Source organism: Apostichopus japonicus, chromosome 21, assembly GCF_037975245.1.
Source record: "Apostichopus japonicus isolate 1M-3 chromosome 21, ASM3797524v1, whole genome shotgun sequence".
NCBI lineage: Eukaryota > Metazoa > Echinodermata > Holothuroidea > Aspidochirotida > Stichopodidae > Apostichopus > Apostichopus japonicus.
This window is the reverse complement of record NC_092581.1, coordinates 14,676,866-14,699,945: the sequence shown is the minus strand read 5'-3', so window position 1 is coordinate 14,699,945 and position 23,080 is coordinate 14,676,866. Positions and strand designations below refer to the sequence as shown.

Sequence of the window (23,080 nt, the reverse complement as noted above, 5' to 3'; positions counted from 1 at the left end):
CCCAGGCCGGCCATCAGTCTTCAGCCCCCCCCCCCCACTCAAAAGTACCTTCCTACGCCACTGTATTTAGTTATAGTAATTAGTTTCACCCAGTATGATTGTTTCAGGTACATTTGCAATCACAAAGGTTAATTGTTCTTTTACAAAAAATAACAATCTTGCTGATTTTGGTCAATGCAGGTTTCGTTCTATCATTCAGCTAAGTGATATAATATATGGTTTGACCAGATTCTGCCAGACATAGAAAGAATTATACTGGTGAAGGTCGGGAGTTCAATTGCTCGAAGCAACTTGGAAAAAAAATCCCTGATTTCGCGCTTGCGTTGGAGTTTACATTATATTTCCGCTTATTCGATGGAAAGTGTCTCAAAATACAACATCGATGTTTCCTTGTTTCACAGTGGCAATTTTATATATTCTCCGTTACTTAAGGCTTTGTCGGTAAAAAATGGGATTAAAACATGGGGTTGCAAGTTGATTGACGAACACTGCAATGTCAGTGGAACTAAGTTTATATAACACAGTACACAAATCCAGGGAACATGCGAAGTTAGTTACCGTACATACCGCGTCAACTATTTAATTTTCGGTACATGAATCGACTGCAATTAGTAACAGTTTTGTGCTACCGCCTACATGAAACGATAACGTGACAGTGTCGCAATACCATTGAGCCCCAAGTTACCAAATTTTAAGAACTATTTCTGACTATAATTGAGAAACTGAACGCAAGACAATGCATAGAATCGTGTAAGTAAATTTTACACTCAATTATGTGTGAATGATCGCATCTGCGCGTGAATTTTCTGTGTTTATGCCAACTTGTATTGCCTAACGTGGCATCCGTGTGGTTGTCGGTCGCCTAGGCCTAAGCTATACAAGCAATATACTGTACAGGTATACCCTACTGAAGATTCGAACAGTACTGTAGGCCTAACAATTAACAATAGATAGGCCTAATTTTAAAAGTTGGTTACCTATTCAACAGCTTCCCCGCAGTGAGAAGTTTCGATTAATTTTCTGGTCAAAATATCAGCGAATCTGGAAGAAATGTACATACATGTCCTTGTGACAACTTAGCAAAGATGAACGAAGTAGCTAGCCTAGGACCTACAGTAGGCCTATCAATATTATATTGATGCTAAATGCTGAGTACCGAGTATTTCCTTAGCCAGTGTAAAATGCAGTCCATAAAATTTACACAACGGTAAACCAAGAGACTGCCAAACATATTGTCATGGAACTGATATGTTGTATATATTGTTCTGTAGGGTTTCAGTTGTTCTCTGCACACGGTAATTTACGCACATTACTTTCAGCTGAAAAAATTCTTGTGCGGAAAAACAACTTTTTTTTTCCACTTACCTGTACACTATATTTTCCTCAATTTTAGGATACCAAATTCAGGATGATGAAAATAACATGAGACAGTATCAAAGCATGTCGATAAGGATGGCAGTACAACCTACAGTAGGCTATCCTAATAATCTAGTCTCGGAGCTACATTTGATCCTGCTACATTCAAATTCTATCTTCTCCATCCTCCTAAATCCTTCTATGTGCCTAATCATTACAGTAAGCCATTCTGCTCCTGCCAAAAAAACGGTACTTTCCGCTGAAAACAACGTTGTTTTCCGCTGACAAATTTGTGTGCGGAACACACCGTTTTGTTTCAGCGGAAAGTAACGTGAATGGAGAATAACGGTACCCGTTCTGTAGACATAGTTTCAAATCCAAGTGGTGATGGTCAATATCCTATTTCCATTCCCCAACAATGCTGTGCCGATAAAAGCTGTTCATCTTTTTTTTTCTTTCAACGTTCTTTTGCAGCAAGCCGAAAAACAAACGCTCCAAGCGTTTTCTGGATGCAAAGGAGTCTCAAATCATAGAAAATACCAAAACAGCCATGTTCATCCGTGGAAGTCAGACAAGTGACGTAGTTAACAATGCACTGAAGGAAATATATATCATGAAGAAGCCCAATGCAGTCATGTTTACCAAGTAAGCTCACCTGTAGTCTAACTGTCCACAATAAACAGCAAAGGAAGTCTCATCAGCATGTACAGTTGAAAGTCTTGGTAATAAATTGCTGTAGAGGTCCAAGATTGTACCTATCAAAGTCAGGTGCATCCTTTTCAACCTCATGCAATAATTCAGAAGTACAGTTACAGTAATACTAGCACATCTTTGCATTTATACCTAATTTTAGACCTAATTTGAAGTCTAAATACCCCTCAGAATGCACCATTTTATGTCCAGCAATTTAAGTTATCTCAGGGACTACCTTCTTACCCCCTACATGGGAGTAGGCTTCAACAACCCCAGGGTGACCCTCTCCCCCTCCCCTCTGCCACGTCTTCTGTAAAATCCTAGATCCATCCCTGTACAGTATCTCAGCTACAGTGTCTAGACCCTTTGGTCATTCCATAAACTAAGGATTCAACTTTCCACAGTTTTGATGTCCATCTTACATGAGGAATCAGTAAAATCATTTTCTTAGTAATTATTGTCATTTAAAGAAAATTAAAAAATCTGAATGACCAAACAGATTATATGTACAGTGTCTAGTTATTGATTACATACTTAGCTCTTAGTAATCACCAATGAAAAAAACAAATTTGTACTTTACTTTTGTCAAAATATAATGTTGAAGCCAACAATTAGCAATCTATTTGTAGATTCCATAATTACGGAAAAGTCCATGTCGCTGTTTTTTGTGTTCAGTGATGTTTCATTGTTTCTAAAAACATAAACACAGTAATAAAAAAAAAACTAGTTTTAATACAGCTCTAAGGAACAGTAAAGCATCAGTTAAATTGTTTTCAAGTCTTCATTCAGTATTCTACCATACTAGAAAGGAAAAATGCCAAGGAAACTGGCACAGGGTCTGTTAAATTAGGAAATCCTATGTACACTGTTTCTGTAGTCAATTGATGATCTTATCATGACTGTTCCAGATCGTGTAAGGGACCGTGGTATTCACATAGAGATGCATCCCGTACCACGTTTGTAGCAGAAAATTGGATCATGGAAGCTTTACAGTTGTTTGGATTGCCACTTTGTTTGCTCCCTCCCTCAATGGAACTCCTAGTTACATCACCCCAGTTACACCCCCAGTTACACCCCCAGTTAATCCCCCAGTTACACCCCAGCCGACCTATCATTACAAACTGTAGGAAGTAGTGGTTAGAGGAAAGAGGCTCCAGTCAGAAGTATTGCTGTAACAAATATAGTCAAAACTTGATAAAATTCTTACTGTCATTTCTGTCTGCCTTTTACAGGAAGAATAACATTAGGCCATTTGAAGACTTTACTTCTTTGGTGAGTTGCATATCAAATGATAATTTCAATGAGGAGCTTTTTTAATGAGATTCCTTACTCTTGGTTATAAATATTTACAACAACAACTTATCAAAGGGCTCTGCTAGGTTAAAAATCATTTTTCTTTGTCCAAAGTACAATATTACCTGATCAAAATTTCCATATTTCAAGTATATTTAAGATATATCAACAGAAACATTAGAGTTGTCGTCATGGCTTTGTTCATATTTGTTTTGTAAAGTACAGGTTATAGCAATTTCAGTAATATTTAGGAACAATTCTGAATATCTCTTGTGGTACAGTAGTTAGAAAATCGCAGGAAAAGGATGATTAATTTTGTGCTGAGGACTTTGGGTTGCAATAACAACCAGCTTCGATACTTTTTATTTCTATTAAAGGTTATCAATTTAAAACAGATTTGTCGTACAAAACCGACAGCATGAATACAAGTACGAATATGAACACACTACGAGTCTGTCAACTAACATCATCCAAATATATAACATGGGATGGGAGGTTTTACCGGTCAATAGGCCACTTAGAAGGTCAACATGTCCAGTTCTCATTTAGGCCTAGATTAGATTGCTTCTTCTGTTGGACAAACTGGGATCTGAGAGAGTCTCAATAATCAGGCAACTCCCGAGAGGTCAGCCTTTGCAAGATACATAGCTAATGATAGACACACTGGTGCTTTTCATCAACAGGAATTTTTTTCCAACAAGAATGATACATCTCTCTTTGTGTTTGGTTCTCACAACAAGAAGAGGCCCCACAATTTAGTCATGGGTAAGTACTTCATATTGACTGTATTCAATCCATGTAGAAGAGACCCCACAATATAGTCATGGGTAAGTACTTCATATTGATTGTATTCATACCATGTAGAAGAGACCCCACAATATAGTCATGGGTAAGAACTGCATAGTGACTGTATTCAATCCATGTAGAAGAGACCCCACAATTTAGTCATGGGTAAGTACTTCATATTGACTGTATTCAATCCATGTAGAAGAGACCCCACAATATAGTCATGGGTAAGTTCTTCATATTGACTGTATTCAATCCATGTAGAAGAGACCCCACAATATAGTCATGGGTAAGTACTTCATATTGACTGTATTCAATCCATGTAGAAGAGACCCCACAATATAGTCATGGGTAAGTACTTCGACATATTGACTGTATTCAATCCATGTTTGAAATTCTGCTGCTACACTTTATGATTTGAGCTGGGATTACAGGTACAGTATAGGCTGTAAAGTGTCATTAATTGATTTTTGTTATATTAGGAAATAAATTATCCAGTGTGACATACTGTAGTAATTTTCTATGAATTTACGAGAATGGCGTAATTATGACACAAACACATTGTCGACCTTGTTTGTGATGATCCATATTATTTTTGTTATTTTGTGATAACAAAATTTTGATATCTCAAATGTTCAATGCAAGCGTGACAGCATTAATTTTATTTTCCTGGTTTTTGTTGTTGTCGTTGTTGTTCCCTGTTAAAAGAGGGTCAGGGGAAACTTTGTCTGTTGGTGTCCATAATATACTCAATTTTTATACTCAAGAATTTTATGTGTTCTACAGTAACTCCCGGCTGGATTTGCAGCTATGGCAATGACTTTGTATGACTGATATACTCTATACAAGGAATATAAACTTGAAGCCATATATAGCATTTCACCATATAGCTAGCAAGGTAGCTGAAGGTATTTCTCTAGCTCAGGTTAAAATGGTTTTAGCATACGTACAGTAGCAGTTTCAATATCGTCTGTGTGCTAAATTTAATACAGTGCTCAAGATTTTCGAGATCTTTAACTTAGAGCTATCTTCCCACAATGCATAATTGCTACAGCAAGAGATTTCTCATCTCTTTCAAGGAATAATACTGTATATTGGGGTCACTTGCTATTTACGTAAGCAGCTCCTCGTGGCTTAACATTTCAATGGATGACAATCCGCGGCCCCATGAAAGTGAGAGGGAAGTCTCTTTCAAGATCTCTAACGGCGCTATATCTAAGTTCCCATAGTGCGTAATTTCTACAGCAAGAGATTTCTCATCTCTTCAAGGAATAATACTGTATTTTGGGGTCACTTGCTAGTTGCTACTAACATAAACAGATTTTTGTGGCTTAACATTTCAATGGATGACAATCCTCGACCCTATGGAAGTCAGTAGGAAAAAGAAGACGTTTTCCGAAGGTCTTTGAGAAGACCGACTTCACACATGGGTAATGTGCCAAGTACTGTAACTTTAATAACCAGCTTTTACTGTATGTTGTAGTGGTAGGTTATGCCATAAGATATAGCTACAGTAGTTCCTTTGTATAGAATTGAAAATGTTTTTGTTGTTTTTGTTCCTGCAGGTCATTTATATGATTATCATCTCCTTGACATGTTTGAACTCGGAATAGAATCTTTCCAGTCGATGAATTCTTTCAAGGTAAAATGAAAAAAACGATCATTATTGTTTAGGAACTGAGAGGCTTGTTAAGAGGATCAGTTAGGGTAATGAAAGGATGTGTGTGGATTGGTTGGTGTGAAGCAGAGAGGGGTGGGGAATGTTTAATGTTGTAAAAACTAAATGTTGGAAAAATTCAGCCAATGTGGACCCTGACAATTCCATTTCTGCGTCAAAGGTTTTTACAAGTTGGACAATGTCTCAGATAGATAATACATATTACTTATCCACAAAATATTGAAAACTTTTTGTTCAGGCTTATCGGAGCAATCCAGCAATATTTGCTGATAATAAGCAATATGTGGCCATGCTGGCAATATGTGGCAATGCTGATAAGTATGGAAACCATGCAAATTTTTCTGCTGCTAACTATTTCTGTTCTGAAATGTCCAAAAGGGCAACTGATGCCTTTTTTGCTACTGGCAATGTTCAGTAAAATCCACTGTCATTTATCTTAGTTTAAAAGCATAAAAGAGATAACTTGAAGATAGAGAACAGTGAAAAATGTAAATAATAAGTTGAGGTTGTAATAAAGTGTGATGTTGTTTGCATGCAGTAATTATGAAAATGTCACTTTATGAATTTTTCAATGTTCACATCAGTGTTATGGCTCTGGACAGTCATTGTGAAGTTATGTATTCTCAGAGAATCGACTATATCCCTGACAGTCCTTAAATACTCACCTGTAAAAGTTGAAGATCAATGAGTCTTTAAGAAACATTCTCTTTTGTTCGTAGAATACAAAGTTGACAGTCGGAAGTAAACCTTGCTTGGTTTTTGCTGGGGAATTGTTCAATTCAGATCACAGTTACAAGAGATTGAAGTATTTCCTCATAAGTAAGTATCCAAATTCAATAATTGTAATGTATTCTTGTCTCAATTACCAGGCATAAAACATGGTATTTTCTTGAAAGGATTATGACATGTTCCCTTGTATATATTTTGCTCCTACAACTGCTTAAATTTTTAAAGAAGTTTTATATGAAGCAAGTTTTGGGTTTTAACCAATGGCTTTCAATTAATCCTTCAGTGTGCAAATGATTTTCTGGGGACTTTTTCGACCAACATTTGCCATTCAATGCCTAATCCCACATTTGCAATAGATAAGCAGTTTTGTTAACACTTTCTTGCCGTAAAGATGTTCATAATTCATTTTTTGATTCCCTTCTGCTTTAAACAAAGGCATTTGAGGGGAAAACTTGTTGGATGGAATTTGGAAATTTGATTGTGAATCGTATTTCGGATACATTTTGCTTTGTCAATAGTTTAAGTTGGGTTGAAAGTTGCAAGGATGTTGGCATGCCGTAAATTCTAAAGAAAAGTTGCAAGTCGCAGTTGCTAAGTCTGGCCATATATAAAGGCACGAGGCTGTAAACCGATTGTTTTTCTTACGAAGGCAGGGAATGATGGCTTTGTGAAGGGAAAAAATGGAAATCCACTCTCTCTGCTGTAATGAAAGTGCAATCATAAAAGTAAACATTAATCTTCCTTTGCTTTAACTTTCATAATCTTTATTGCACTTTGGTCTGTAATGAAAGTGCAATCATAAAAGTAAACATTAATCTTCCTTTGCTTTAACTTTCATAATCTTTATTGCACTTTGGTCTCATTTTGTAAATCGTAGATTTCTTCCGGGGTCCGATGGTGCAAAACGTCCGCCTCGCTGGGCTAGAGCATGTCCTCTCCTTCACTGCTGTGGATGGCAAAGTAGTCTTGAAGTCTTACAAGTAAGATTTTTGGGTTTGTTTAATGAAGAGCAGTGAATGATTCGGATTAAAGGGAGGATGTTTGTCCTATGGAATAACAGTGTCAAGAACTGGGTCCAGATTACAGAACCTTCTTCAGTTAAAATGGATTGCATTGAAACCTGCTGTACAAAATTAAACTTTTAAGAAAACTTGACTTTAAGAAAACTTGACTTTAAGAAAACTTGACTTGACTTTTAAGAAACTTGACTTTGGTTTATAATCTGACACACTTTGAGAAGACCTGTAAAAGTTGGTAGAGCACAGGGCTTGTATCTCTGAGGGCCATCCTGTTCTAGCAAAATTTCAAAGTTGATGCAACTTCCCAGTCAGTTTTCCTTTACTGGTTTACTTCCTTTTACATTTGAAGATTTGAATTTTCTTGTGGAGTCCCTTCCCCAACATTTTATCGGATTTTATCGAATTAAACTGGAATGTGATCCCTGGCTACACAGTATGTGAGGAACGCAGGCTTCTGGCACCCACTTCCCTCCCCCTCCCCCCCCCCCACCATATATGGTATAAACAGATTACAACTTCAGTGCAGAATGCTAGATTTATTTTCAATAGTTTCAAGATAGTTGTGATATTATAAATTCCCCTATTCATTTCACACATATACTGTCACATCAGTGATCTCGTTTCATTTCCTATTTTAGGACGTTACTGAAGAAATCTGGGACCAAAACACCGCGGGTAGAATTGGAAGAAATTGGACCCTCTATGGACTTAGTTATGAGAAGGACACATCTGGCTACCACAGATCTATACAAGAGGTCACTCAAGGTGCCAAAAACAGCTAAGGTAAAGTACAGTAATATATAATTAGTATTAATTACCTTTTCGATCTGTAAAATTTGTTACACCGTAGCATCAGTGACGGGTGAAATTATGGCAAGTCATGCGGAATAAAATTATACCAATTTAAATTGACATATATACCAGTTTAAATCAACATATGCCATTTTTATATTGGTCTATGACAGATAAAATGCGATATAAATGTACTTCAAAACAGAAAAGAAACAAATAGTTAATTTAAATTGATATATATATACCAATTTAAATGGCTATAATGTCAATTGCTTGTGATGTACAGATCCCCTGATATATGTCACATGGTACAGGAACCTTTTCATACAATCTTCATGTCAATGATAAGGTAGCATTTTCAATGTCGATGGCATTTGAATAAAAAGACAGGGTGTCTTCTTTTTTTTCATGGTTCTTCGACAAGTCATTAAGACTGATTCAGATACTCTCTTGAAAGTTACGAGTTGTGGCTATTTGTACTGTCACAGTGGAAAATGGAATTGGAGATGTTTTGTAGTAAAACTAACGAACCGTTTCGCTTGTTTCTGATCCTACTAATAGCCAAAGAAGAGGAAGAACATCAGCATAGATGCATTCAAGACTACTCATGGAAGGGTTCACATGGAGAAGCAAGATCTGGGCAACCTCCAAACCAGAAAGATGAAAGCACTGAAGCGAGTGAGGGAGGAAAAGAAACAGAAAGAAGCCGCAGCCAAGAAACAAAGAACTGCTGCAGCCAATGTATAAGGGTTAGAAGTAAGAGTCTCTTATAAAACCAGCCTAGAAACAAAGAACTGCTGCAGCCAATGTTTAAGGGTTAGAAATAAGAGTCTCTTATAAAACCAGCCTAGAAACAAAGAACTGCTGCAGCCAATGTTTAAGGGTTAGAAATAAGAGTCTCTTATAAAACCAGCCTAGAAACAAAGAACTGCTGCAGCCAATGTTTAAGGGTTAGAAGTAAGAGTTTCTTATAAAACCAGCCAAGAAACAAAGAACTGCTGCAGCCAATGTATAAGGGTTAGAAATAAGAGTCTCTTATAAAACCAGCCAAGAAACAAAGAACTGCGGCAGCCAATGTATAAGGGTTAGAAATAAGAGTTTCTTATAAAACAAAGAGGACATTGCCCCTGTCCAAGAGATAAATTGACCAGGGTATTTCGTTGCTCACTAATACCATTGAGTCAACTTAAATGTCAAGAAGGAAAACGGGAGCATTTTCTTGTTTTCATTGCCAGGGCCTGTACCAGTTGCTGTCCAGGCAGTCATCCATGGTAGCGGGTACAGCCGTTGATTGAAAAACTGGTTCCAAAGGGGGATGATGTTGATATGTCATAGGAAACATTTTTTGTTTTATCATAAAAAAGTGGTTTAGCTGCGGTTAATATTAAGAGACAATTCATGACATTTCAAATAATGAAATGCACCACATTGTCTAGGTTTGACATCTTTCTAATTGTTACCAATTCAGTGATCTTTTCACACTAAACCTCTGACACAACTGTAGATATACCCTGGGTATCCAGGCACCCCCAACCAATTATTTCTCCTCTCGTGAGATTGCTGTACTAGGTGTAGTATTTAAAGTGAGTGGAAGCATTCAGGTGGAAATAGCAAACAGACTATTTTCAAGATTGTCTGTTTTAGTGGTACCCCTCCTTTTCCGTACATTTTAATTTATGGACATGCTTTGCCAATATGATTTTATTCTAAAAGATAAGAACAAAGAGTATGAACCATTGAGGAAGTCTGAAGTTTATTAGGTTCTTAATTATGCTTATGAGATCCTTGAGGAAGGTGGTCAAGTAATTTGCTTGTTATTTGTAACATGAGTTGACCATACCTTTCCCATCTTATTAGTCGTCAGTGTCACCTCCATACTTATATGGACTAGTTAGCGTTGCTTGTACGTGCTAATAAAAGTACTCGCCCTTCAAAGCTCAGGGCCTTCACATTATATCATTGTCATTTGAGAAGGGTTGATGTAAGCAGGGAGATGTTCCATAACAACTCCCTGATGTAAGACAATTAAATAGTCATAGTACTGTAGGAGAATATGCTTATTTAAGGACATCAGTAAAATACTTCAAAAATTTGAATTTTATTCTAGAAGATAAGAACAAAGAGTATGAATCAGTCAGGAAGTCTGAAGTTTATTAGGTTCTTAATTATGCTTATGAGATCCTTGAGGAAGGTGTTCAAGTAATTTGCTTGTTATTTGTAACATGAGTTGACCATACCTTTCCCATCATATTTGTCGTCAGTGTCACCTCCATACTTAAATGGACTAGTTAGCGTTGCTTGTAAGTGTTAATAAAAGAACTCACCCTTCAAAGTTCAGCGCCTTCACATTATATCATTGTCATTTGAGAAGGGTTGATTTAAGACAATTAAAGGCTTTGAAGACTCACCCCAAACCGTGTGCCCCCATCTGAAAAAGTTAACTTTCCGTTGCTTGCAAGTGACGTTTTGTTTGTGTCGCTACAAAATGCAGTAATGAAATGTGATACCTTGTTATCTTTTATCTAGACCTGAGATGTCCATCGCTGCTATTTACACTGTGTTGTGGGTATAGACCGTAGCTGCATGCACTGCCTGTGCACTTGTGTCTAATTACCGATGGTAGCAAGCTGTGTGTTTATTTTCTGGGATCGATGGTGGTGTCTAACACTTCTGTTACACCTCATTCGAAACTAGGTCAGATTACCTGCATTAGACATTTCTTTGTGCCCGAGTCTTCACACCCTTTAAATAGTCATAGTAGGAGAATATGCTGCAAGGACATCAGTAAAATACTTCTAAAGTTTGAACCTCTTGAGTGTCCATTAATTTTCTTTATAGCATATTTGTGTGTATTTCTGATGACCAATAAGATGTATCTAAGCTTCTTTGTAATATATTTGTCTGTTTACTGGTGTATGATGAACTACAATGTGCTAAGGTATTTGTTAATGTTGTTAACAGTGTCTCTAGGAGAATGGACATTTCAAGTAACCTTATAAGAAAGCTGTTTGACATGATAAGGGAATGATAATACACTTCTATTATTCAAAAGATACTTTATCAGCATGTTCTGTTTATTCTTTCATCCATTAATCGACCGAGTTTGCTAAAGCTATTTATTGTTCTATTGATCAAGAGTCACTTCATGTTATTCTTGTCACAATAAAAGATTATTGGAGCAGATTACACACATTTGGCTGAATAACAACTAAACAGTGGTTTGGAAATTTAATACCAATAGTATGAATCCTCGACAAATGTTAGGTGCTTCACCTTCCTCTGAAAACATGCCAGTTGCACATTCCTGTCACATAAGCAGATCATGGATATATTTGCTGGTTTTCTTTAGATTGACACTTCCAAAACCTGGGATTTTGTGGAGGGTCGTGAGCCAGGAAAATAAAAACAGATTTCATCGGTAACCAGTGTTTCCAATAGAATTCAACAGTAGTCTGTCCCAGACACGTTGATATACAGTTATAAATCACTGAAACTTACTGTGTGCGCTGAAGGAGGTCAGACCTTAGAAGTATGTAGATGTGGTTAGCTAGCAGGATCTTTAACACTTTTACTTGTTTATGCTTTGTGCAGACTTTCCAACCGACCTGATTTCACCGATAATGTAATTGCATTAATTCCTAAAAAAGAAACTCCAAACAAGTCAAGATAGTACAATTGGTAAACTAATAACAGCAAATAAAATATTACAAGCACATCTTCCAATACCATGCATGTTTAATGTTTCATCTTTATTGAATAATAACCATCAGTTTAAATGTGTCATATACATTTATGTTAAACCATAAAATAAGCAGAAAAACAAAAAATAATAATGTTATAAGATAAAGTTAAATGAAAATATAATAGAAGTCACACATTTTTCAGACATTCAAACATAGCTTAAATGTTAAAAACATGAAAGTTTACTTTCCTCCTTCAAGATGTCCAATACGTTTTTCTTGGACCTTATCGGTGCCGACCCAATGGTGGTCGGCTAATGGGATCGTCGTGGTAACCAATATCATTGTTAGCATAGTTCTAATACGTATCCTTAACTCTTTTTCCCACCTGAAGGCCAGGCTTTTAGTATCCATGACACAAGAAGACTTCACACAATTAAACTGAATAGCAAACCTTTACAGATGAAGTTGAAATCTCACTCACCCCTCCCCCCCCCCTGAGTCTGAACTGCATACAACCTGAAGAAGGAAGAATTAACTTAAAATGACATCAAGTATCTAATACACTCTAGCAAGCTTGAGCTACATACTGTCACCTTGACTCACTTTGTTTACAAGTTTTAGGAGAAAAGATTTTCAAAGAATAAAAGAAAACTAAGCAAAGCACAAAATAAAGAGAAAAGAGAAACACTCACAGAGAAGGTTTGTGTTTACCCGAGATACAGCATTTACCCGAAGCTCTGCAGAAAACAGGAAATCCCCCCACCCCATCCTCTCTTACCCTTGCTTGAAATCTGAACATCTTTGCCCTAACCAACTCATGTAAGTCCATTTCCAATTGAGACTGATTCTGTGCAGATATGCTGATACTAAGCCACCGTAGTCTTCCCCCTTTTGTAGATTAATCCCCCTTTTGTAGATTAATCCCCTTTTTGAGGGATATGCTACAAAAGACCATCAATGACTAAGGTATGCATAGGGTCTGCAATACATCCATGCCCCCTTGGAACCTACGAGAAGAAGATAACCAATGCAAAATTGCCAGTGATGGCAGTTCTTCGTTGATTAAGTGGCTATTCAATGGAGGTTTTATCCTGCCAATTCTAGTCATACATTTAATGAAGCTGTAGTTATTTGAAAAGAGCCACTATTTCATGTAGAAACAGGTTGTCTTGTGTATGCTAGTTTATGGATTTATATGCGCCCACTAAAGAGCCACTATTTCATGTAGAAACAGGTTGTCTGTGCATGCTAGTTTATGGCTTATGCACCCACTGAAGAGCCACTATTTCATGTAGAAACAGGTTGTCTTGTGTATGCTAGTTAATGGATTTATATGCGCCCACTGAAGAGCCACTATTTCATGTAGAAACAGGTTGTCTGTGCATGCTAGATTATGGCTTTAGATGCGCCCACTGGAGAGCCACTATTTCATGTAGAAACAGGTTGTCTTGTGTATGCTAGTTTATGGCTTTATATGCACCCACTGAAGAGTCACTATTTCATGTAGAAACAGGTTGTCTGTGCATGCTAGTTTATGGCTTTATATGCGCCCACTGAAGAGCAACTATTTCATGTAGAAACAGGTTGTCTTGTGTATGCTAGTTTATGGATTTATATGCGCCCACTGGAGAGCCACTATTTCATGTAGAAACAGGTTGTCTGTGCATGCTAGTTCATGGCTTTTCCACCCACTAAAGAGCCACTATTTCATGTAGAAACAGGTTGTCTTGTGTATGCTACAGTAGTTTATGGCTTTATTTGCGCCCACTGAAGAGCCACTATTTCATGTAGAAACAGGTTGTCTGTGCATGCTAGTTGATGGCTTATGCACCCACTGACAACCCACACCCCAAGTTTTAATGCATTTGTATCATACCAGACTGCCCACCCCATCCGTCTTCTATAGTTTGTTTTTGTGTGTGTGTGTGCGTGTGTGTGCGTTGTTCTTTTTTTTTCCTTCTCTGAAAATTTGTCTTTTGATGAGAAAATGTTAAAAGAGTTGCCACGTAACAGACTCAAAGTATAATGCCCAAGACACGTTTAAGAATGATAAAAATCTCCAAAATCAGTTATTTGCCGACAGTGGCTGAGAATCTCACATTTAAATTGGAATTAGGCCATCACTTCAGCGATTCTTTAATAAATCTGACTATCTTACCATAAACATGGCCTTTATGAAGCTCCTTTAATTGAATAAAGATGGTGTTGATCAAATATTGACACCAGTTGACCCCATCTTGTCAAGTTTGACAAAACAAACGTGTTAAAAAGCAAAGAAAGAACATCAGTTTTTACACGATGGCAAAAGTTAATACAGTACATGAATTTAAAAAAAAGTTTTTAGTATGATTAAAATATGCACACGTTGCACTATTATGTACACTGAACATGTGAAACATCACACATTTACGTTGCAGTACCATTGTGTACACACTTTGCTGCACATTATGTGAACTGGGCTGCGGTACATTTGAAATGGAACTCAAATTAAAGCAGAATTAACAACTGCCTACAGTTTACCGATGAGTGCAAAGGATAATACTTAAGATAACATCACAAATTTTTAAGTTGCAGTGCAGGAGGTATGAAATGTGACAAACTTAAGTAGCAATACCATTGTGTACTCTGATGCATTATGTACAGAATGATAGCACAGGTGGCAAATAAGGGTCAGAATTTGTTGCATTTTTAACTGCTTGAATTTCATAAAATTTTAGTAAACATTTTGCAATTATTGTAAATGAAGAAAATTACTTGACTTGTCACATATTCTACAATTCACCAAATAGCTGTGAAATGTTCCTCCCAGGGGTAAACGGTTAGTTTGCAAAAAAAAAAACTGCAATCACATTTTTATTGACCAATTTCTACCACAATGATGAATATATCTGCGCAGAAAACAGTAAGTAGCCTGCTTTCATTTATAACTTTGTTGCAGAATATCATCCCAAACAAAAATGAAGTGTCCAGATCGCCAGACAGCTGTTATCTAAAGCATAGTTACTGTAGCACTTCAGAATGCAGATACCATAGAGGCAAACCACAGTAACTGGTAACATACCATACTACTGGAGAAATGTATCGCCACATTTACAAGTGATTTGGTCCAATCTGCATCTCCATTATCCAGCAAATGAGAGGCCTATCTAGTGAGTTATGACATTTGTGTATTTATTTTTTCTTTGTTTTTCACCACTAAAAACGGTGAAATGTTTGGATGATAGACTGGCTACCTCCAGCTTCACAGATCTACAAAAAAAATATCCATTGCTGATGGCACTCATAAATATCATGAGCAACATTTCCACTGATGTAGCACACAGACTATGGGATGGTATACAGTAACTTTGTGAAAATAAGACCGGCACAAGTGGTCTCTTAAAAGGACGGGGGGTTCATGACGATCCCATTAAATTTGCACTGCGGTTCTATCCTTCAACTTTGTGATTTCATCAATACTCTGACCAGATACAGCCAGAAACAGAATTCTCAAAGTTAGGAGTCCCACAGCTCGAAGCGAGGAAAACTTACCCTTACCTCATTGCCTTGTAATTCCCATAAATGAGTGAAATCATTCTTGTGAGGGTCTCAAAATACAACTTTTGTACAAATTATTTGATTCATTGTTTCACAGTGGCAATTTTGAACCTTCTTTCACTGAGGTTTTTTAGATTAAAATTGTGTTTGAAAGAGTGGTTATAGTTTGACTTTCAAGCACGGCAACTACAGTGCAACTATTGGCGCAGTTATTTTACGTAAAACACAGTTCCTGAAGTTGGAGGATACGCAAAGTTAACTGTACACCACCACACACATGCAGGAATATACCTAAATCTATTAAGATGTCTAAACTCGCCATGCACTGTGACAAGGAGTGGTACCACAGTTATCTATCAATCTAGCTCTCTGGGGAAAAAGGCAAATCCATAAACACACACACACCAAAAGAAAATTGTATATGGTGGTAGGTAGCACGCACTATGTTATGATATGCTTTAATTTTGCCATGTGAATGAGCCCAAACATTTATACTGCAAAGATGTTCTGCAAGTAGTTGACCACTAAACGTTCCTCTCTGGTCTGCCATTTACAAGAACAGTAGTACCTGAGACAGCATCACAATGAATAACCCCAACCCACCACTCCCCCCCCCACCCACCTCCTTTTTCCTGCAGTCCCAAAAAGGCTGACACACATAAATGTCAAATGTTGACAGGGTATAATAAGCATTAATCTGGTACAAGAGCAACCTATGTGTGTACTACTTGCTTCTCTGTCTTTTATCTTGAGTGGTGATGGGAAGGGGTCAGGTGGGCTAGACAAAAACTTGCATTAATTTTCTTAACTGACATATAGAACCACATCCTTCTCAAACGTTGTTGTATACTATACCTATTTTATCATACATGTTCGATTATCCAAAGCCGAATGAGAACTTTGATTCACCAACTTCCATTAGTGAAAAGGATCTTCGCTGTTTGTCTGTTCAAACTGCTCTACCTTAATTAAACCAATTCTCGGTGAAATTTTAACTCAACAGCTCTTTTTTATTTTTTAACTCCCTTTTGACAAGCTCAAACTGTATGCCTGAAGAAAATGTGACATAATATCGAGTGATATACAAAGACATTGTGATGACGTACTTCGGTCATTATAAGCCTTCACAACGTTGAACAGTTAAATCTGACTTCCACAGAATACATTTATAAAAAGAAGCAAATATTTTTTGTCTTGGCTATCTTGCAGAGCAATTTAAATATGATTGTCAAAACTACGGCATAGTAGGCCTACATGTATGTTACGCTTTTAAAATTTGTTATAAGACCTTCAACTACTCTCGTTTTTTTGAAGACAAATCCTCCGCAAGTCACACACTGAAGGTCACAACAGTGCCCCTCTTTAATTAAAAAGAAAAACTTTTTTAGAGTTGTTTTAACTTTTCATTTTTTTTGTTTTCTTAACTCTTTTGCCAAGTTGATATTGTAAACTGCTTCCACTGCCATCCTCTTGGTAACTCACCATCCTTGCTTCTTCCCTCATGACACATCTGCAAAACAAAAGGAAAGCATGCTGTATGTGTGATGCGACTCATAATAATAATAATAATAATTAACAGTTCTTATATAGCGCAATAAAGTCTCGCCACGCTGAACTTAATCCTGGTCATTGGTAACTTGTCACACCTACACACCAAAGTGTGCACAATTCACACAATCTCTCCTGGGGCACCACAGTGCACCACAGCCACGTGTCCCCTGGGGGACTTCCCATAGGGTGCAGCCACAAACCGGTGCATGCAACTATATTTACAAGTCACCTCGAAAGTCCCCATTTATACACCTGGGTGAAGAGAGGCAATGGAGATAAAGTGCCTTGCCCAAGGACACAACGCAATGATCTGGCCAGGGCCCGAACCTGTAATCCTTAGATCACAAGTCCACTGCCTTAACCACTTGACCACAACGCCCTCCTTATTAAGTATACAGTAGCTTCCTAACAATTCATCACCAGCTCTGAGCAATTTGAAAATGAACAACAACAAAAAGTTGAAAGCAGTACTCAAACTCTGCTTGAAGGTTGTTCATACAGTATTTGCAAAATCCAGTATACTACTGTACATGTACCAGAATTGAAGCCAGCACATACTTGTACTCTGTTCTGCTTGTAGCATTGTTAGCTGTGTACACCCCATACTCACCATCATGGATTGGTACTCTTCTCATACCCGGGGGGGGGGGGAGGGGGGCAATTTGAAACTTTATGTAGATACTAGTGCTAAAGTAAGTATTCGTACTTGTGCTAAGAGCCTTGTACACATGAGGCATACACAAGGGAATTCTACTGACAGTAGAACTCGTCAAGTACTCACACTGTTCTCCTACTGATAGTCCGCCAACTTACCTAAGCTGAAGGAGACATAACTTTACAGGTGCTACATTGTTATTGTGATCTTCATTTCTATTTCTATGAATAAACCATGAGCTGTGTGGCACCACACACTATACGACACCTCCTTGTGTATGTACAGTATACTTGGATACACCTTAACCTAGGACAAGAGATCTGCACTGTATCATTAGAACTGGCTGCTCCTAATTAGCAGTCTAAATGTAGACACTTTAGTGTTCCACAAATTAAATGTTTATTGGTTTTTCTTAATTTCTAAAACCTTTCAAGTTCATCCCTTATTTCTTGATGCAAGTTTGGTGGACTGAATTTAAACAAACATTTTTTTTAATTATTTTCAGACTTTTTCTTTCTCTCATGAGCTTATATATTATCACCAGATTGTACACATCTGGCAAATTCATCGCCAAATGTAATTTTAAAGTTCAACAGATAACTAGGAACAATATTGTCCTAATCACTCTAATAGGCATTAGAAATCATGAAATAGCTGCAACTCCCATTAAAGATTTTCCACTTTACAAGTCTTTTCTCAAGTCTTTATTAATGTATAAACGTTAGCTAATTATGCACATTGATGATGTACAGGGAGTGATTTATGAATAAACATTTACATTCTGTTATGTTATCCCTCTGTTTTCACATCCTTTGTCTCAAGGGCACTGGACACAGGTTTGTGTCCTATGTCGATTTTTTGAAATATTTTGTCTTCTTATTCAAATGATATAAATGGGCTTGTAATTAGGGTTTGACTTCTGAACCGCTAATAAAATAGAAATTTTGATGAACACAACCTGCTTCATGTCACAGTTTGCACACATCTAATGAGTTGCCTAGATTTATTAAAACCTTTACCTTAGAAACGAAAAGCTTTCGAAAACTTTCCACAGATTTTGCATGAAGCTATCACACACAACAAATGAACTGAATAATGTCTGTAGTAGTACTTTAAAGCACTGATATATGAAAGACAAACTTCCTTCCCACAATGAGTTTACAGTATCACTACAGACTGATGGCAAAGTGGTCTTCTGATGGTGTGCCAAGATCCTGCTCGCACTTGTAAACCGCACTGCACAAGATATGTTTCCTAATCCCCTTAAAACAATATTACTTACAGCTTGCGGCATTGTCACCAAACCGTCTTCTCATCTGATCTTGGTTGAATCTTACAAACGAGTCATATTGTTCTAAGGACAGGAAAAAAACCACAAAATCTTTTAAGATTCCATTCTTAATCTTTATAGTATTTATGCAAAATTTCTGTATTCGTTGAAGAGTGATGAAATATATCCTTATACCAGTGTTACTGTCAGCCAGGTTCAAGCCAGCGAGGCATTGGACCATTGAGCCAAAAAATACTCCACCCCCCTCCCCCGTCCCAAAAAATAAACAAATCAGCTGTTGTTCCATTATGCAATGAATAGGAACAAACTGATGTAGTGTACAGTAGTTACCTAAAGATATTAATATGAAGAAACTTGGATTCATCTGTAAGTGAAAAGCTGCAAAAGATGCCACCATTTTTCATACAAGCTCTCAATCAACAAATATTTTCAATCTTCCTGCTAGACCCCTCATAGACCCTCCTCCATATACTGGACACCCTTTCTTACTCTTTTTGTCCATTTTTTAAGATTTTTTCTTGATTACCACATACATGTACCACTATGTTACTTAGAATATGAGAACCTACCTGCTAATTTACAGGAGAGAACTTTATCATACTCTTCCTTCATTCGCGATTCTTGCTCCTTGAGCATCCGTTCACAGATCATGATTACCTGGCTCAGGGTGAATAGAGGTTGCTCCTTGCCACGTGAGGAACAAGCAGCTTCCTCATCTGCACTTTGATGATGAGAAGCTGAAGATGTGAAGTTAAAGGAAGAAGAAGCGGGGAAACCGACAGCAGGATTGAAGGTCGCTAGGGAGGATGTCTGGGGTGTAAAAGACGGATAAAGCATCTGTGACGTAACTGAAGAATGGGAGGCTACATCTTCGGGGAAAGACTCCTCTAAACGTTTTCTCCTTTTGATGCGTTTCCATTCTTGACAAATGTTCTGAGCCAACTGACCTTTGATAGAAAGAAAGAAATGGTAGTCTGAATGAGATACATTTGTAAAGTACATAAAAAGTCACCATAAAGTGGATTCAATGCCAACATGATGTAATAGAACTGAGCAATTAAAGAATACAAGGCAATTAACCATAAGTTTCTCAACAAAAGTTTTGCAAATTCTAATAAGGTGGCAAAAGTCTGTAAGCCGAGACTAATCCCTTCTTGAAACCAGGGAGGCGTGGCCGCTGTACACAAATTCCACATAATCATCGTGCTTTTCAGTATAGTTTCTATCCTAGTACTATAAAAGACTGAAATACACAATCCTTGGCCGTTAAAGAGAGCCCTAGTCTTGAGGTGTTTAAGACAAGATTGCCCACGCATTATTATTAGCACTGCTGCGCTACGCACCAACATCCTCGTTGTGATACCCGAGAGGGGTTTTTTAATGAGTATATAACAGAAGCAGAAGCCAAATCAGCTAAAAAATTCCATCAAACCTACATGTTACTAGTGTGGCACAATGTATTTCCAATTAATTGAGTCAGGTAATTCTATCTCTGAAGTTTATTTTTAATTTTCTCTACTCTAAATTGTTACCTTCTTTCATTGTTATTTGGTTTTTTTGGTGGCTAGCTCGATAAACTACTATTTTTTTTCTAGTGTCCTGTTTATACTATACCACTTTGTTCTATTGTTCTGATGTGTAGACGAAATAAATGAAATGAAATGAAGTTATAGCTGCAAATGTTACTTGGTCAGTTTGATCACAACACTTAAGGCAATCTGTGTCTAATCCTTACATCAATCACATTATTATAGCCAATCAGAGTGAATTTCTTGACTATTCATGCTGGCCAAGTAACAATTACTGCAACAATTTCTGGAAAAGCAAATCTCCATTTCTGTAATTCTTACAAGTCACAAAGGCTACCTGACTGTTGTTTAAAGTGAAAGTGATCAGCAATGAAGAAGTTGCTTAAGTTATATTGTAACATGTGGAATAATAATTGAACCAATGGGGCAAAAACAATGGCTTTTTCTTGCATCGACTATGGTACAGTAGGTTAGGCCTATAAGAGTTGTACCTTTCCCTATAACACTGCATTGTATAGTGAAGGCTTCATAATTGACGCACCCCAATAATTGACGCACCCCAATAATTGACGCACCTTCAATTATTACTAGCAACGAAACAGCAGGCCACCTAAACTTTTTGCAGTCAAGCAGAATTACATATTTCATGAGTTTGAATCCATTTCAGCTATTTGCTGACCAGATTGTGGTAATTTTTAAGCGTTTAACACCCTCCCCCAAGTTTTGCACATTTTTTGGGCATTTGGAAATCTTACACCCTAAAAATAACCAACATTACCTCAATATGATAACATTACTCTCTGGGACCTGACCTGTCTGAGCTTAGAGGCTCAGAGCATAGTAAACAGCATCTAAAGTCAATGGATGTATACTAAGGCCTAAACTACAGTTAGCTTATCGACGAATGTTACAATTTAGGGTATGAAAGAACTTGACACGGCAGACATTTTGTGGTCAAATTCTGCTCAATTGTACTGTGCATAAGCACAGAACCTTAAATATTTTGAGATCATAACATTTCTGAGGAACTACACATCTGAAAAACACATACAGTTGAGTGATTTGGATTTTCCTTGATAGACATTGTTGATCTAATCCTTAAGTGCGTCAATTATGAGCCCACCATGCTACTTGATGCCTGTGAATGTTCAGAACTTTTCCTAATCCTAGAACCACAAATGACAACATTTAATGTCAGAATGTTAAATTTGCTGTCAACCACACAGGCTAGCCTACATATTTTCGAATAGCATGACGATAATATGCAGCAACTTTTCGTCCACATTTTCTTTTTATAAATTAAGCCTATGCTAGGTCTATGACAAGTATGAGTATGAGAAATCCATACAGCTAGGCCAGAAGGCCTAGACCAATATTAGTCCTACTAGTCACGCAAGTACCAAACCTGACTTTGGATCTAGCGTAACGTTACATTCTTGTGATCGAATCATTGGACGAATTGTATTGCATAACTTAGGCTACTGCCTAACAGAACTTTGCAGTCTATGGTCGGTTAGGCTAGGCCTTCTAAAGTTTAACTGAAATTTAAATGTACTCGAACATTATTTGCATATTATAGGACTTACTAGGAGAGATTTTTGGGGTAACAGAAGTAAACGGCGATGTTTGACGACAGCCTATATGTGATGATGTAGAAGGAGAAACATTTGTTAAGCATCTTCGTCGTTTTGGTGATCCTCCTGGGCTGTGTAAGGGGTCGAAATCTAACGATCTTTTCATCGTAGCGCAAGCCATTGTAGCCTAATCAATTTTCAAAATAGACACTCAAAAATGTGTCGTATTTTTCACACAAGTTTGGTGAAACAACCAACAATATCGCTATAAAATGAAACTTCAAACTGTCTTCCCAAGCACACTTTCGGTTCAAGGAAAAATTAGTCGAAGATTCCACAAGATTGTGATGGATAAACTTCGTCTTCTTTGGTAAGTGGTCAATCTTTCCTGTGGCCACAGTCTGTCTTACTATACTTGTACTGTACTGTACTTGCGTGTACAGACTCGACTCTACGTACTTAGTACGTACGTAAATACACAGTATAACACCTATGCAAACCTACTGAGGCACAACACACGAACGCAATACTTCAGCAGAGAATAATCAAACATTCGATCATAACAAACCAAACACAAGTTGAGGGCGTATACTATCGTCTGAATGTGAGCTACATTGTTTGGCAGCTCTTTGCAAAGTCACGAACCAGCAGAAATCTGTAGAAGTGACGAATTTTGTTTTGTGCAGTAAGCTAAATAGTTTTTTTTTTCTTGAAGGATAAGAGGGAGTGAAACAAATAACGTAACACTTCGAGGAATCGCAGTGCCGAAATCATATGGTGTGTAGGAGCAATAGCTCCATGGTTGGAGGCATTTACAACAAGATAATGTATAGCGACCACTGGCCAACTCCGAATAGAGATTGGGTCGAGAGAGGGTGGTGCGTACGGTGATGTGTATGGGCGTGTTTAGTCAA

General features: G+C 37.4%; 2 protein-coding genes across 8 annotated transcripts; one reads left to right on the top strand and one right to left on the bottom strand.

Annotated features, from left to right (window-relative positions):
* The first annotated feature begins 580 nt into the window (after positions 1-580).
* Positions 581-15,112, top strand: LOC139962433 (ribosome production factor 2 homolog). 7 transcript variants are annotated; one of them, XM_071962370.1, is made up of 10 exons: positions 581-750; positions 1,831-2,001; positions 3,282-3,321; positions 4,026-4,087; positions 4,398-4,417; positions 5,694-5,770; positions 6,526-6,625; positions 7,413-7,515; positions 8,193-8,337; positions 8,908-15,112. In XM_071962370.1, the coding sequence occupies exons 1-10, from the start codon at positions 737-739 to the stop codon at positions 9,091-9,093; spliced, it is 918 nt and encodes a 305-aa protein (XP_071818471.1). In that variant the 5' UTR covers positions 581-736; the 3' UTR covers positions 9,094-15,112. The 7 variants fall into 7 exon arrangements, 2 of the variants coding, with proteins under 2 accessions (XP_071818471.1, XP_071818470.1); XR_011791242.1 differs by lacking the exon at positions 4,398-4,417 and having other exon boundaries at positions 587-750; positions 4,026-4,107; positions 8,908-13,192; positions 13,827-15,112; XR_011791241.1 differs by lacking the exon at positions 4,398-4,417 and having other exon boundaries at positions 587-750; positions 4,026-4,107; positions 8,908-13,192; positions 13,264-15,112.
* Positions 12,070-22,681, bottom strand: LOC139962434 (akirin-2-like). Its single transcript, XM_071962372.1, has 4 exons — positions 22,179-22,681; positions 19,633-20,010; positions 19,055-19,126; positions 12,070-17,076 (listed from the first exon to the last, which is right to left on the bottom strand). Exons 1-4 carry the CDS (start codon positions 22,345-22,347, stop codon positions 17,066-17,068), a joined length of 630 nt encoding a protein of 209 aa, XP_071818473.1. The 5' UTR covers positions 22,348-22,681; the 3' UTR covers positions 12,070-17,065.
* Between the last annotated feature and the right edge of the window lie 399 nt (positions 22,682-23,080).

Bases quoted from the DNA above. Each gene is read 5' to 3' on its own strand.
- LOC139962433 (XM_071962370.1), top strand. The intron at 4,088-4,397 runs GCCCCACAATTT...CATGTAGAAGAG, and splicing joins GGTTCTCACAACAAGAAGAG to ACCCCACAATATAGTCATGG. The intron at 8,338-8,907 runs GTAAAGTACAGT...TCCTACTAATAG, and splicing joins AGGTGCCAAAAACAGCTAAG to CCAAAGAAGAGGAAGAACAT.
- LOC139962434 (XM_071962372.1), bottom strand. From the start codon at position 22,347: ATGGCTTGCGCTACGATGAAAAGATCGTTAGATTTCGACCCCTTACAC. The intron at 20,011-22,178 runs GTAAGTCCTATA...TTTCTATCAAAG, and splicing joins TACCCCAAAAATCTCTCCTA to GTCAGTTGGCTCAGAACATT. The intron at 19,127-19,632 runs GTAGGTTCTCAT...TCCTGTCCTTAG, and splicing joins TCTCTCCTGTAAATTAGCAG to AACAATATGACTCGTTTGTA.